Genomic DNA, 15,477 nt, shown 5'->3' on the forward strand with positions numbered 1-15,477 from the left:
CTATTGCCAAATTTGACCTTTACATGAAAGTTTACTAAGTAATAAACAAATATTTTCTACTATGTTCCAAGAACAGTCATTTTTGCAGGTAAAATGGCTATTTCTGGAAATTCAAAATGGCGGACCATGGAGAAGATCCCTCTTTTCATGTATGAAAAGTGCAATTTTTCCAGTCATAATGAATACTTAGAATTTGATGGTGGTGGTAAGTATTCATGAAAAGGGTAACATTAGTGAATGGGCAGCATGAATTCTGGAAATAAACAACTAAAAATCTCACACAGTGTCCCTTTAAGGCGTCTTGTAGCATACATAAATAATACTCAAGACAATGCACACATTGTTGCACAATACTGTATATTACACACGCCGCACACCGCAGCCATGGGCAGATCTCACACCCCAACACACAAAGTACATTCAAAACATTTTCTACATAACCGTATTTAACAAAAAAAAAGAAGGAGTGGTGACTGCAGACAAGACATCCTTGTGAATGTTACCTTGCCCAGGCGGTCTCCTTTGCTGAAGGGCTGGTAGGGCATATCTTTGAACTTCTCTGGAACTGCACAGGGACCCCATCCCGAGGGGTTGTCCTGGATCACGGGGGCTAAGAACTTGGCCATGGCCTGCAAGAAGGATACACAGCAAGAAAAAACAGTAAAACAACTCGCTAAGTCCACTTCAGCAAAGCGTGTCATGCCCAGTTCAGGTCACTAGGACAGCGAGGGAAGACAGTGGTCACTGACAGTTAGATGTTACATAGTAGACCATCTGAAACACTGTTAAGAACTCAGATATAGCTTAACACTGCTGTCGTCAAGCGGTATGCATTTGTAGCGTACGTCAGATTGCGCAGTGGGCTTGTCATCATAGAACTAGTGTTTCATGATCATGTATTTTGTGGAGTCATTTCAGTTCAGATGGAGCGGATGCTGTACCATCTGCTGGGAGTAGAACTGGCGTTCAGTTTTTGACAGCTGGCACTTCGCAGACAGTGATGCCTCCCAGAACGGATAAACTAGCCAGAGTGTGATACCTACTAGAATGACAGTACTGATTACTGATTTTTGACAGTCATTGCCGTAGTTAGTTACATTTCAATACCGACATCGTAGCGCAAGTAAGGTGACGGGGCACCGTTTCATACTTCATTGACCAGTTAGCAAGTCTCTCAGCATATAATTCAATGACCCAATGATGCTCATACACCACAGAGGCCGCCAGCCGAAGGTGATTGCTGCATTCACTAAACGTCAATAACACAATAATTACAAGCAATAATACTGGAAATTACACCCAACAGGGACGGGCTTGCTAAGAGATGAATAGAAAGCTAATGCTACTGGTAGCTGAAGCTAGTCTTGAGCCCCCTCTCAATTACACACTCCCATTGCTTCCATCTGTAAAATAATCTCATGAAACCAAAGTGATGCATGTTGACTTCAACCGCAAAAGTGATTAAATATGGACATTAAACGAACCCGTGAAGGATGGAAGGTGATTAAAAAGTACGTCTGCCCTCCAACTTGCTCCACAAATCCCGGTTTCGCCGGCGGAAGAAGGACAGGATGATAGCCGTAAACTGGGTTTGAGACTTCCGGTTTGTTATTGGAGCTGCTTTACGACAATAACTTTTATGCGATTTTCTTGTATTGTTTCAGATTAGATTGGGGTTCTTAATAAACGATAGAACAATTAAATCAATTATTGATTAGCTATCTAGCTATAGTAAATATACCTCTTCATGTAGTGAATATGTCTTCTTTGTTTACACGCTCACCAGTGCGACAACACTTTACGACAATCCGTCCACTGCTGTCCAGCCTAGCTTGTGTTGGACTGCTGAACAGGTGAGCTATATACTATAACCAACATTCAGTAGTGGAATTCTGTGTTATGCATATTGCTCTTTAATCGAGGAGAAACACTGGCTTGCACAATCAGACCATAAGTGGCAATATTTGGTATTTTTTGTCGCTAAATAGGTACACACCCAACCAGATTCCAAAATTGCCCTGCCCAGTAGGGGCATGAGCAATTCAACTAGCAAAAGTTAGCTGGTTTCTGTCACATTGGTCTTGTTTAGCAAATGGCTTGAGTAAAAGGTTATCGCCTGTCTTTATGGTTTGCATCCTCTCTCTATCACAGTGTACGTTGCTGTCACAGGCAATGCTCTTTGGGCTTGTCGAGGGTCTGCAGGGTGGAACTTTGAAAGCCGTCGTTGTGGTAAGTTGTGTCTGATTATTATAACACTTCGCACACTTCACCTGACACATGCCATAGAGCGCCTGTATATAATTTGCTCAGATGGACGGGCCTGGCGATAGAGGCGCAATCAAATAATTGAGCATTAGATAAATGAAGTGAAGTGGTTGGCAGCCCGCCAGAGAGGGAAGGGACCCCCATATGGCAACAAGCTATCCATGGCCGCTGACAACTGAAGCCAGGCCTTGGGCAAAGTCACCTGAAAGGGTCCCAAACCTAATGAGGACCCCATTATCATCGACGGTCAAATCTCTTCGCTGAACGTGTTGCGTCACTAGGAGGGCAGTCCCTTTTCGACTAGCCCTGTTAGAACGGGGCTGCGCACTGCTGGGGCGTGGTTTCGTTTTCTTTTTGCATTTACTCCACCCATACACACCCATCATCAGCTCAAACAGGGCTCAAACAGGGGCGATTATAGAATCGCGAAAGACGTGGTTCGAGGCGTGCGGAGCTGAGTTCCACTAGGCTACATGTTGCCTGTGTTAGGATTTACCGGCGTGCAAACACCTATCCCCACCCACGCACTTTAAAAATCAACATCGCTTTTCTGTCGGCAGTTACAGTAGACAGAGAAAATTTGCTGAAGCAATTATCATGTTCTTTAAAGTAGCCTAACTCCAGTCCTTGGCCAAGGAGTTACAGTGCCCTCCATAATTATTGGCACCCCTGGTTGAGATGTGTTAAAAGCCTTAAAATAAATTCAGTTTTTATTGCAGAAGAATACTGTCACTCTGAAAATTTTAGGAAAATGTAACCTTCAACTCAAATGAATTGTAGGAAAAAAAAAAAAATCCCTGACTAAAAAATAATTGTTTTTCATTAAATCACCTGTTCCAAATTATTGGCACCCTTAACAATTCCCTGGAAATAAATATAATTGAAGCATTTCTGTCATTTCTACAGTAGTTTACAAAGTTTTCCAGAGTATGTAGGAACATTTAATTAGTAATTCATCACTTCCTGCTTCCCTGGGGTATAAATATGATGTGACACCGAGGCCATTTCTCTTATCCATTCTTAAACATGGGAAAGACAAAGGAACACAGCATACAAGTGAGGCAGATGTGCGTCGACCTTCACAGGTCAGGCAGAGGCTACAAGAAGATTGCCACTCAACTGCAGCTGCCCATATCTACTGTGAGAGGAATAATTAAGAAGTTCAAAACAACTGGAACAGTGGTAAACAAGCCTGGACGAGGACCCAAGTTTATTTTGCCACCACGCACAGTGAGGAGGATGGTAAGAGAAATCAAAAGATCTCCAAAGCTCACTGTTACAGAATTACAACAAATGGTAGCATCCTGGGGTCACAAAGTCTCCAAATCAACCATCAGGCGCTGTCTACACGCCAACAAGCTGTTTGGGAGGCATGCACGGAGAAAACCTTTCCTCACCCACAATCATAAACGCAAACGTCTGGAGTTCGCCAAGCGGTATTGGGGCTTCAACTGGGACCGTGTGCTTTGGTCAGATGAGACCAAGATTGAGCTTTTTGGCAACAAACACTCTAAGTGGGTCTGGCGTGCCACGAAAGATGCGCATGCTGAAAAGCACCTCATACCCACTGTGAAGTATGGGGGTGGGTCAGTGATGCTGTGGGGCTGTTTCGCTTCCAAAGGCCCTGGGAAGCTTGTTAGGGTGCATGGCATCATGAATGCTTTGAAATACCAGGACATTTTAAATCAAAATCTGTTGCCCTCTGCCCGAAAGCTGAAGATGGGTCGTCACTGGGTCTTTCAGAAAGACAATGACCCTAAACATATGGCCAAATCTACACAGAAATGGTTCACCAGACACAAAATCAAGCTCCTCCCATGGCCATCTCAGTCCCCAGACCTCAACCCCATTGAGAACATGTGGGGTGAGCTGAAGAGGAGAGTACAGAGGAGAGGACCCAGGTCTCTGGATGATTTAGAGAGATTCTGCAAAGAGGAATGGCTGAAGATCCCTCTTTCTGTCTTTTCCCATCTTGTGAAACATTATAGGAGAAGATTAGGTGCTGTTTAGTTGGCAAAAGGGGGTTGTACAAAATATTAACAACAGGGGTGCTAATAATTGTGACACACATTATTTGATGTCAAATAATTATTTCTTTATGTGGGATTTTTTCCCCACTGAATAAATGCACTTGTATTGAAGGTTGGATTTTTCTCTTTTTTCCATTAAGGTCCCATATTATTTAGAGAAAAATAATAGTAATTGGAAGCTAAAAAACACATCTCAACCAGGGGTGCCAATAATAATGGAGGGCACTGTATATAGCCTATTAGGCTATTATTTTAAAATCACGCTATTTCCAAAGCTCCACGCCTCCTCCTTGTGAGAAGTCGTTTTTTTTACCACCATGCAAAATAGGGCACACTAAAGTAGCCCTTTTCATTGCACATATCTTCATATACGAACCTGCAGAGGGATGGCAAATTTGCTGTTATCAAATTAAATGTAAAAATGAACATTTCGAATGAAAAAGACAACTGTGGTTTATTCGAGGGAACAAAGAACACAGCCATGACAAAAAATATTTCCTCTCTATCCGGCTGGAGAACAACGCCATTGTTTACTTGAAGTGGCGACCGCTTAAAGTTAAATAACTTTGGATTTAAAGAACATAAACACGTGCCGTAAAAACCTGTAAAAAGCTAAGAATCTCGGCTTTTGAACAAGCCCTAACACATGTCTGTAGGTCTAGGTTAAGGAGATCGCTGTCTGTTGGAAAACAAAATGACGAGGTAAAAAAAAGTGGTTGGAAAGCGCTATTTTTTCACTTGAAACAGCGACCGCTTAAAGTTATATAACTTTGGATTGAAAGAACATAAACACGTGCCGTAAAAACCTGTAAAAAGCTAAGAATCTCAGCTTTTGAACAAGCCCTAACACATGTCTGTAGGTCTAGGTTAAGGAGATCGCTGTCTGTTGGAAAACAAAATGACGAGGTAAAAAAAATGGTTGGAAAGCGCTATTTTTTCACTTGAAACAGCGGCCGCTTAAAGTTATATAACTTTGGATTGAAAGAACATAAAAACGTTCCGTAAAAACCTGTGAAAAGCTAAGATTCGCAGCTTTCGAACAAGCCCAAACACATGTCTATGGGTCTAAGAGAAGGAGATCGCTGGTTATATTTAGTCCTACATAGGTCATATTGTTTAGATTAGGGCTTAGATTCACCATGGCGTGAAAACACGGTGTTGTCGCGGCTAGTTGCAGCAGCTGATCATACGGCCCAGTTCTAGTCCTGTTGTATGGAAATGCGTGCGAGACAGCACCATCGACCCCCCGTCAAGTTTCATGAATATTTATAAAGCCCGCACCGGAACGCGGAACCCAATGGAAAAGAGACTTATGTAAGGGTTAACGTTCGGCGAGAAGGTCGCTACCGTGGAATAGCAGCACGACAGAGAGAATCTTTAGACCCCGACGCGGAGCGGAGGGGTCTTGTTCTCTCTGAAGTGCTGCTATTCCACAAAGCGACCGACTCGCCGAAAGTTAACCCGCTTATTATATGGATATTCTTAAATGATTCACACATGGCGGGGACATTTCTTTAGGCCTATTTAATGTGAAGTCTACTATAGTTTTTAATGTCAAAAGATTGTTACTGCGCAAAACAAAACAGTGCCGTTGTGGAACACCGCTAGGCAACAGCTAGGTAGCCAGGACAACAGGTGTTGTCTATCACAGCAGCTGATTAGAATCTTGTTGAAAAGTCGCTTTAGCAGTGAAAAGTCTTGTTGCCATTGACAGCGGTCTGTTATAGACCAACCCGTCCGTTATCGAAAAATAACAGACGTGCGAACGTTGGGGAGCCCCGTTGAAATGAATGGAGCATTCGACCGATGACGTCACAACCATATAATAATACCTTTTAATGCCCAAGTCTGAAACAGATCTGCAATTTTTGTTGAGTGTCACAGAGTGTGTCAAACATGCATACCGATGTTGTACTTGTAACCCTGATGGCTCTTGCATAGGCTACAGTGTTGCATGCCTTCTTCACACAACTAATGTCGCATGAACAGCAAAACATCTGACATATTCTATAATAATGAGAATAGCTTGTGTTTTATGCCTCTATTTTAATGGGGTCTTTTTTATATCTGTTTATTTTTCCCCTCAGACAGTTTATCTTGTGATTATTTTTGTTCTCTATCAGACAGTGTTGCTGAGTGGGTTTATGCTTCCTCTGTTGAGGACAGTGGGATTGAGGGCGTTCTCCATGGCATCGGAAACCTACTCGTCGGGCACGCACTCCGCAGCCTTCGTCACGTGTCCCAATGACACTGTGGCCAAAGAGCTGGCTCGGTAAGCATGATAATGGGTTATCTGCTCAATCAATCAAGATTCATGTATATAGAGGTTTCTTGCATGCAAATATTGGGTCTGTGTGTGCACAGCTGAGGGTACCTCTGCAGCTTCTGATCAAAAGATGTGCTCACATGATTGGCTGCTTAGCATGTTGCTCCTCCTCACAGCACAAAATCCATCTTAAGCAAATTTATACCAACCACAGTTGACTCAAAGTGCTTTAGGCTACAGATAAAACTACCACAAATCCAAAAAAAACCTCCTAAATTTACATAAAAGAGTCAAGATGACTGTGTTGGATAGAATGCACATTTTGGTACATGTCAGGAGCATTTACAACCCTGAGAAGTCTTGTTTAGATAATCATAAAACTTTCAATCAACAATCTCCCTCTTGTGTGCTGGGTTAAGAGTAGTTGCCATACATCTTCATCTAGCTTTTTTTAAATACATATTTTTTTTATATGGCTCATGGGTCATAATTGTACGTCTTGATTACTTACCTGTTTTGTTATCTTTTTACAGTGGCATTGTGCAGAAGAAGTTAGCTGCCTGTGTCAACATAGTGCCACAGATCACATCAGTGTAAGTTACTCCCACTTTCATTGAAATGTGCTATTTTACATTATTTATTGTAAATATGAATTATTACCAAGACATAACAATAGGACATAAGGGTGGGGCAAAGGCACTGTGGTGGCAAAGGTAATTGGCATGCAACCAGGAGGAAGAGCAAGGTACACACACTGTCCTCACATTATGCCATTTTCATGGCTGCCCTACCCTGATAAACCAGACTAAATGTGAGATTAAATGTGTAATTTAGTCTGGCCCCAATGAATGACGCATCGAGAGATTGTTGATGGATATCCAGAGATTCAAAACAAATCAAAACAAGTATCCTGCGTTGTGATTGGTCTGCCAGATTCAGGGCATTGGGGCATTGTCCGAGGCAATGACCCACTTGTAGGCAAACAATAATTTTGGCCGCTTGCGGGTGGGGCTATTTTACTAGGCTATGGCTGCCCCTTACTAATTTCATTCGTTGTGTTATTTTTTGTATGACAAGAGTGGAAAAAGAGATCCTCAGTCAGCTGTGAACCATCACTCAGAAAAGAGCCGAGCAGAGCACCTTTGGTGCAGCCTGAAAAGTAGTCAACCTCAATCAACAATACTTTTTGTGTATGTGATGTACAGTACATCAAGTACATCAGTAAATGACATCAATCAACACTCAACATCAATCAACAATCATGGTATAAGAACTAATATTGTATGCCCTTGATCTATGGATTGAGCTTTGAAGCCAGATGTGTCTGTTGAAGATGAGAAAAGCGTTAGGCCTACTGCCTGTTTTTCCTGGCACCAGAATCAAGTCTTTGATGTCGAGTTTGAACTGTTTTACATTAAAAAAAAAAAAAATCAAACAGCACTTAGACAATGGACTTTCATTTCCAGATGATTGATTCTAATTACTATGGAGCATCTGTTGAAAGATAACACGATCACCTCTTCTATCCATACAGATACGAGTGGCAGGGGAAGATTGAAGAGGACAGTGAAGTTCTGCTGGTAAGATTATTTTAGTCAAGGGGTCTTGCATAGTTAATGAAAGCAATGTTTGTGAAATGACACGAATGAAAGCGTGAAAGTCAAAAAGCCCATCTAGGAAACTCCCAACTTCCATTGTCATTGTGGCACAGCACTCCACAGCACACAACGAAATTGCATTTATGCCTCACCCATGCAAGGGGGCAGCCCCAAATGGCGCCCCAAGAGAGCAGTGCAGCGAGACGGTACCATGCTCAGGGTACCTCAGTCATGGAGGAGGATGGGGGAAAGCACTGGTTAATTACTCCCCCCACCAACCTGGCGGGTCGGGAGTCGAACCGGCAACCTCTGGGCTACAAGTCTGACGCCCTAACCACTTACCCATGACTGCTATAATGCAAGCAACGTGTGTGAAACGACACGAATGACACGTTCCTTATCTTTTTTCCGTTGTTCATTATCTAGCTATATACTGTATGTGTTTACTGCACTGCTAACTTAGTCAGTAAATACTTAAACCCTGAACTCCCCCCATTGACATTGCATGTAACACGTGTTAGGTGTTAAATATTCAGAGAACGTGTTTCGTTTTGCACCGGCGCATAATGTTAGCTGGTGTTTGTGCGCGTGCGTGCGTGCGTGTGTTGGCCCTATGACTCCAAGGTTCCTAAGAAATGCATTTTACTGAAGTTTTCTCTAATTCTAATGTAACACCAGAATATAAACAACACACAAATGTAATGTAATCAGTTCAAAAATTATGGCTGCAGAGGCAGTCAAAGGATTGTCATGTAATTTTTCTTGTTCAATTATTAAGTGCCAGACCAATTGAAGTAGAAGCCATTCAAAGTTGTGAGCGCCCTTCCATGGGCAGTCAAGCTGTGACATTTTAATAATTGGATAAAGCAGCAATTGCCCTCAAGTGGCACTCAAGTGACCATATTGCTGTATCGCCCACAGATGATCAAGACAAGGACGTCCAAAGTGTCAGAGCTGGCAGACTATGTCAGGTAAGAGACCTGCTTGAAGTTGAAGAGTTGGAAGAGTTCAGATGCAAACCCTAGAAAAGACAAAAGAAAAAAACATTTTTAAATAATATTTTTCCTCAAGTAATTTCAGTGAAAAAGCCACTTGTTTATTGCTATCAAGTACTGACAAGTCAAGTCCAAACAAAACAAGATAGACTGCGTTTTTTTTCTAAATCAGTAATCTGAATTCAAAGAAAGGCAGTCAATTTTTTTGTAAACTCATCACAGGTACACTAAAGGCCCATTCAGGCTGGCAGAGAACCGTGGTGGCGCCTGTTCCTGCAACTGTGTTCATGCCGCAAGTCTGAGCGTTCGGGAACCGGAAAGTTCCTTTTTGTGATAGAAACCAAAAAAAAAAGTTTTTAATTTTTTTTCTGTGAACCTTGATGACAACGTGGACTTCAGCATGTTCACATTCAGCAAAGTTCAGAGCCCGGTATGAATACGGGTGGTCTGCACTTTCATTCCGAATAGTAATTGGTGCTGGAATGGACACCATCACTGTTCTGGGTGGCCTGAAAACGGTCTTAGAGAATTTTGCATTTTTCAACTCTTCAGTTGGCCTTGTGTTTAAGGCATGCCTCTGTATTAAGTATGCTCTTCCTGTAGGGAAAACCCTCCCCTCTTCCATTCATCTGGGTCTCTCTGTGTTGCGTGCAGGTCGAACCATCCTTATGAAGTAGCTGAGGTCATCAGTCTGCCTATTGACCAGGGAAACCCTCCCTACCTGAAGTGGATTGGTGACATCGTGCCAGAATAAGAAGCCTTTTTTGACTTGGACACTTAAATACACACATAAAAAAGAAACATCAACCGACAATGTTTGACACCCCTCATGAAAGTACATGGAAGCACTCATTTGTTTGATCTTTTTTTTACAACCTTCAAGGTTGGATGCAATTCCTGAAGAGACATAGCAGTGACCCTTGTGTAGGCCTATATATTTTTTTCTTTGTTGGGAAAAAACACTGATGTGAAATTAAATACTGATGAATCAATACTGCTATGGTGTTGTAACAGCCCCTTGTTCTGATTAAAACTGCAGGTGTAATTCCCCTGTGCAATTCTGCATTATTGCCAATAAACCATCATGAACCCCCTGCATAGATTTGTGATTGGTCAATAACCCAATAGTGCCACTATACATCAAATGTGATGTGTAGGTTGAGCCACAAGGGAGAGACATTTTACAGATTTTTTTTTCAGGATTGTTTCCTTCATCAGTCATTACCTCTGTCAAGGAGGTTATGTTTTTGGTTGCGTTGGTTTGTCTGTCTGTCTGTTTGTTTGTCTGTTTGTCAGCAGGAACTGAAGAAATTATGCACGGATTTGGAGTTGTTGGAAATGACAAAAGGAACAAGTGATTAAATTTTGTTGGTGATCCGAATCACCATCCGGATCGAGAAATGTTTTAAAGATTCTTCACCATTGCATGATAGGGCGAATTTTGACATTCCAGTTTCTAACTCCACAAAAAGAAAGCAGAACGACTTAGTGTAAATAACTTAGTCAAATGTTCTATGAAACAGCGTCCTTGGCGGAGGTCTGCACTCTCTGAGTGCATTTCAAGTTTTTTATTGTATATCACTGATTCTTGAAAGTTTGGCAAAAACATGTCCCTGCAGTAAAATATTAATTCTGTTGAAAATCAACTAAATTTTCAAAAACAAAATGAACCCAGGTAATGGCCAAGGGGTCTGTCACACTAATACACAGTTGTTTGAAATATTTAAGTGTAATTTTATTACTTTTCATGGCTATAAACCTGTCCACACCCTGTAAAAACGCCTGTCCCAAGGACTGGCATCATCATTTCAATTGACTTAAAATACAAAAATCACAACATTCAACAGAATTGAACAATATCACCATGATGTGGAAGACCATATTAAAGTGGTTCTACAGATGTGCACATAGTGGATGTAAAACAATATTTACTATTATTTACTGATTGCTCAAAATGTGTCCAGCATATTGGTCACCACCGTCAGATTTTTTCTAAAAGACAATAAAATCAGGTATGCACAAGGTAATTTTCATTACTGAGGACCCCTTTTCAAACCTTTAGCTCTACTGCCTACTTCACCATCACTGAAGCTCCTGTAAGTTTATTATTTTGTCCTCAATTTGTTAATTTGTTTGGACACTGGTACTGTCCCAACCATAAACTGTCAACACCGTCGGGGGTTTTAATAGTATTGTATTACATTAATGTTAATAATATATACTTTTTCAGAAAAGGTATGAAGCACCCAAGAAACAGAGCGAAAAATGAAAATGGCTAATGTGAACAAACAATGCATAATATTTAAAAGTGTGTTTTTTTGTCTCACACCGTCAGATGTCACCACCGTCAGATTTTGTTCTGCTCATCATGTTGTTCCATATTTTACTAAATTGTGCTGGTTAATGAAACATTACTAGGCATGTTAGCAATAATTGTGATCCAAAATGATACTCTGGCCACCACTGAGGTGCATTTGGAGTTTTTTTGTCAGAAAACCTGACGGTGGTGACATCTGATGGAGTTCACCAAAAAACACATGTTTTACGTGTTTTTGACATGTTTTAAGAATATGCATACAATAAGTATCTACAGTTATGTTGAATTGTTAAAGTAATTCACTTTAATACAGTAAACATGTGTTTTTACTTCTAATTCTGTCTGCCGCTGTTGACAAAACAAGAAAGAGCCCATTTTATGAAAAATGTTAAACATGGGGAGCTTGGCCAATGCATTCACTGCACAGCCAAGACCTACATCTATGATAATACACCTCTATGTTTTGGATTTGAACAACTTAAAAAGCTGTTTTTACCACATTTTCAACAACCAGTGGCTTACTTCCTAGATAATCTAACTAATGAAGTAAAAACACATGCTCATACTGTGCACACACACAAAAATAAAGTGTTTATGCAAGATGCCATTGACTTGAGAGGGCTATTTATTTTGCTAAATGCAGGTAATTAGGCCACTTTCACCACTCTCAGATTACTGTCACCACCGTCAGTTCTTAAGTCACCACCGTAAGAAGGAGTTTTGGACATTTTAAAGGAATGTGCTTACAACATTTTCCTTAGGAGTTGTTGAAATATCAAAGTAATAGCCAATTTAAGCCTACACGAATATTTGTGAAATTACAAAAAAATTGTTTGTTGTATTTAGGCGTTAAGTAAGCATCGTATGACGGTACATATTTTAAAATTAGAAACACATGAAACAGTATTAGAATAGAACAAAAGTGAATTATTCAACATTTAAAGGCATATGTGTGAACCAAAAAATACACATAATCACTTAAAAACTCCAGATACATATGCAACCAAATCAATACAATTTTAATAACTTTTAATTGTGTCTGACGGTGTTGACAAAAAACAAGGTATGATCGGAGAAAAGCCTGATTTCTGAAAAAAATACATAATGGGGAGATTGGCCTTGTGCATTTCTGAAAAGCCAAGACCTTAGTCTACGAGGATATACCATATAATTTTGTAATTCACTTTGTTTTCTTCTGTCAACATTACAACCTGTTTTAGCCACTTTCTCAAGAATCAGTGATATGTTTTCTAGCAATATTAGCGGACAAACTATTCATGGAGAATCTAGCAATATTAATGGAAAAAAAAATCAGTCGTAATTTTTGTTCACCACACTAATTTGTCCTTCTTGCACTTGGATCTCCCATTAATTGCACAGGATTTGAACAGACATTTTCCATTAGGCGATGTTCTGGCAGAACAAGAGGAATTCAGTGCCGGAGCCTTGTGTAGACGAATGCACCTTTCAAATGTATGTAGTGAAAATAGTGAAATTAGCTGTCATGGCCTCATGCAGAGAAGAACGTGAAATGGATTAATAATAATAAGATTATTCGAGTGAAGCCTTTTTTGGGAGTCAGGAAAAGCTCCCCAGAAAATAAAGCAATTGATTGTAATGAATGGGGTGGGGACATTCAGGGAAGCCGACAGGGGGTGACAAAGGGGTCACTTGTCCTGGGCCCAAGGAGAGAGAGGGCTCAGAATTGGATCATCATTACATTGTATGTAAATATGGGTTTGGGGCCCTTTCATATATCTTTGTCCCGGGCCCAGCCAAAGCTGTCAACGGCCCCGGGGGGCATTGGTGGGTCAGTGTGCATTTGAACCTTCCACCTGTCCCCATTTCTTTATTGCCTCTGTTGCATCTTTTTTTTCTTCTTCTATTTCCTATTCTTTTTTCCCCCTACAGCTTTTTTTCCGGGCCATGTCAGCAGCACTGTGTTGTGCAGTCGTGTGCTGTAGTTATGCTCTATTAGCCTCAGAAATTTACATCTGTGGGTATGTCAGCAAAATAGACTTCCAAGGATTCCTAGGACCAATGATTCATTCCTATATCGCACTAGCAACTAACCCCCACCCTTTTCTTTTTCCTTTTCTTTTTCTCTTTTCTCTCCATTTGGGGTCTTCTTTGTCCAATTTATGAACTCTTACTCAAAGTAACGTCCCTGTGCACAACCACTGTCCAGGTGCTGGTGATGTGCAGTAAAAGGAATCCAAGTAAATGAAGGATGAATCACCGCACACAGAGTGAACCTGATGAAGCAACAGCGAAACGCGTTGTTCACCAAGTGAACTACCAGCAAAGATACCAGTGTGCGGTGGTTCATCCTTCATTTACTTGGATTATGTACTCTTACCTTTGAAGTAGTGGAGTCGTTTTTGGTGATGGTGCTAGGGGCGCTGACATCGCTTGCTGGGTCCAGGACAAAATCAACTGAAGGGGCCCCCGTCTCAATACATGCAATGTAACTGGGACTACATCATTTTGGGCCTCCTCTCTCCCTGGGCCTGGGACAACAGACCCATTGATCAGTGGGGCTCAGGAGTCATCATTGATTAGGTTTTTTTTCCCCAATGGAAATATTGGCTGCATTCTTAAATTGGTGTTGTTCACATGGCAAGTACCTAATTTATTTGCTCTTGTGACCATGTGGTATTCTGCCTTTAGCCTCTGCTTTCCGTGGTTCTTGATATGTTTCCCCCCCCATCAATCGATAGCTTTTGATTCATAACCTAGTGTCTTTGTGGTCGGTCCACCTAAAGAATTGTGTGCCCAGATCTGAAGATATTGATTTAGATATAGTGTTGTTAGATTCTGGTGCTTCAAAGGCCTATAATATTGGAAAAGTAATAATCACTAGAAAAAAATAAATGTCACCATGTTGAAGAAGTTTATTTTTTGGATGGCCACTTCACATCAACCAAATGACAAATGGCTTGCCAGCTGCAGGATACCTGCCAAAGCATGATAGTAACAAACACCAATTATGACGCAGGTTTCCCACCCACCAGAAAGCAACTAAAAGAATAAATAAATAAATAAAAATATACGTCCATTTTCCCCAGAAGCAACCACCACACTCTAGCGAGAAAGCCAATCTTCTTCTGTTTCAAAAGGTGTGATAAAACACAATCCCCATCCACCAGCCTATATAAAAATAAAATGACAATGACAAATTTAAAATGAAAAAAAAAAATTGCCGTTTTCCTCTCCTTTTGCTTGCGACATCTTGATATGAGGCAAGATGTCATTGATGATAGAAGTTTCATTCAATATCTCACAGAAACACAATTCAGTGGTCATTGTCCCATTTGTAACCAAGATGTTGAATGGGGAAAGTAAAAGTTGTTGTGCCTAGGCTGACAACTGAGGTCCACAGAGGCGGCACAATGTGAAGCACAAGGCTACACGCTAAAGGAGAGGGTGAGAGGATATGAGTTGGAACCACTGTGTAGACAGAAAGGCAATCGTTTAACGGATCAGGGGTGGATTGTGTAACATTTTAGCTAACCATTATCAATATTTTGTTTCAGCTGTTCAGAAACTGAGATTCCACACAGACACATCCTTTTTCCTAAAGCAACCATTTTAAAGGGTAGAGAGAATGATAACACAAAATCCCAGGCTATCTCCTCCAAAAGAAAATCAAAGTCAGTGTTTAAATGAATTAGAGAACCTCTATGTAACATTTTCTGGCATTCATATTATCCAAATGTAAAAAAGTTCCTGCACTCTGTCCATTCCACCCGCAAGCTTTAATATAACCGTTCGGTCTTCCAACCTTATTCAACCTGAAGGTTGGATGATTGAAATGTTGTATTAAAGCTTGCTGGTGGAATGGACCGTGTGGAGGATCTTTTGTACTCTTGAATGACAATATCATTGGGGGTAATATCCTTTTAGCTGTTAGGCATTCATTGTGAAAATTGATGCAAAGGGTGTTTCTGAGAATGATGACATGGAATGCTTTCACCAGTATGTGAAAAGATACCTTGCCATTTTC

General features: G+C 40.9%; 2 protein-coding genes across 3 annotated transcripts in view; one reads left to right on the top strand and one right to left on the bottom strand.

Annotated features, from left to right (window-relative positions):
• Positions 1 to 1,596, bottom strand: part of eif3d (eukaryotic translation initiation factor 3, subunit D) — a 28,541-nt gene extending 26,945 nt beyond the window's left edge. For both annotated transcript variants that reach the window (XM_063198832.1, XM_063198825.1), the window contains exons 1-2: positions 1,485 to 1,596; positions 504 to 629 (exon numbers count right to left, since the gene is read on the bottom strand). In XM_063198832.1, the coding sequence (XP_063054902.1) occupies positions 504 to 626 (123 nt within the window). In that variant the 5' untranslated portion in view covers positions 627 to 629; positions 1,485 to 1,596. The remainder of the gene's footprint in view (positions 1 to 503; positions 630 to 1,484) is intronic.
• A 174-nt stretch (positions 1,597 to 1,770) lies between these two features.
• Positions 1,771 to 10,252, top strand: LOC134449072 (protein CutA homolog). Its single transcript, XM_063198844.1, has 7 exons — positions 1,771 to 1,853; positions 2,152 to 2,229; positions 6,419 to 6,567; positions 7,095 to 7,154; positions 8,096 to 8,141; positions 9,081 to 9,130; positions 9,809 to 10,252. Exons 2-7 carry the CDS (start codon positions 2,173 to 2,175, stop codon positions 9,906 to 9,908), a joined length of 462 nt encoding a protein of 153 aa, XP_063054914.1. The 5' UTR covers positions 1,771 to 1,853; positions 2,152 to 2,172; the 3' UTR covers positions 9,909 to 10,252.
• Positions 10,253 to 15,477: the final 5,225 nt, after the last annotated feature.

This window comes from Engraulis encrasicolus, chromosome 1 (genome assembly GCF_034702125.1).
Source record: "Engraulis encrasicolus isolate BLACKSEA-1 chromosome 1, IST_EnEncr_1.0, whole genome shotgun sequence".
Lineage (NCBI taxonomy): Eukaryota > Metazoa > Chordata > Actinopteri > Clupeiformes > Engraulidae > Engraulis > Engraulis encrasicolus.

Excerpts from the sequence above, each read along its gene's own strand:
- LOC134449072 (XM_063198844.1), top strand. The coding sequence starts at position 2,173 with ATGCTCTTTGGGCTTGTCGAGGGTCTGCAGGGTGGAACTTTGAAAGCC. Across the intron at positions 2,230-6,418 it reads CTTTGAAAGCCGTCGTTGTG|ACAGTGTTGCTGAGTGGGTT; the intron begins GTAAGTTGTGTC and ends GTTCTCTATCAG. Across the intron at positions 9,131-9,808 it reads GAGCTGGCAGACTATGTCAG|GTCGAACCATCCTTATGAAG; the intron begins GTAAGAGACCTG and ends TGTTGCGTGCAG.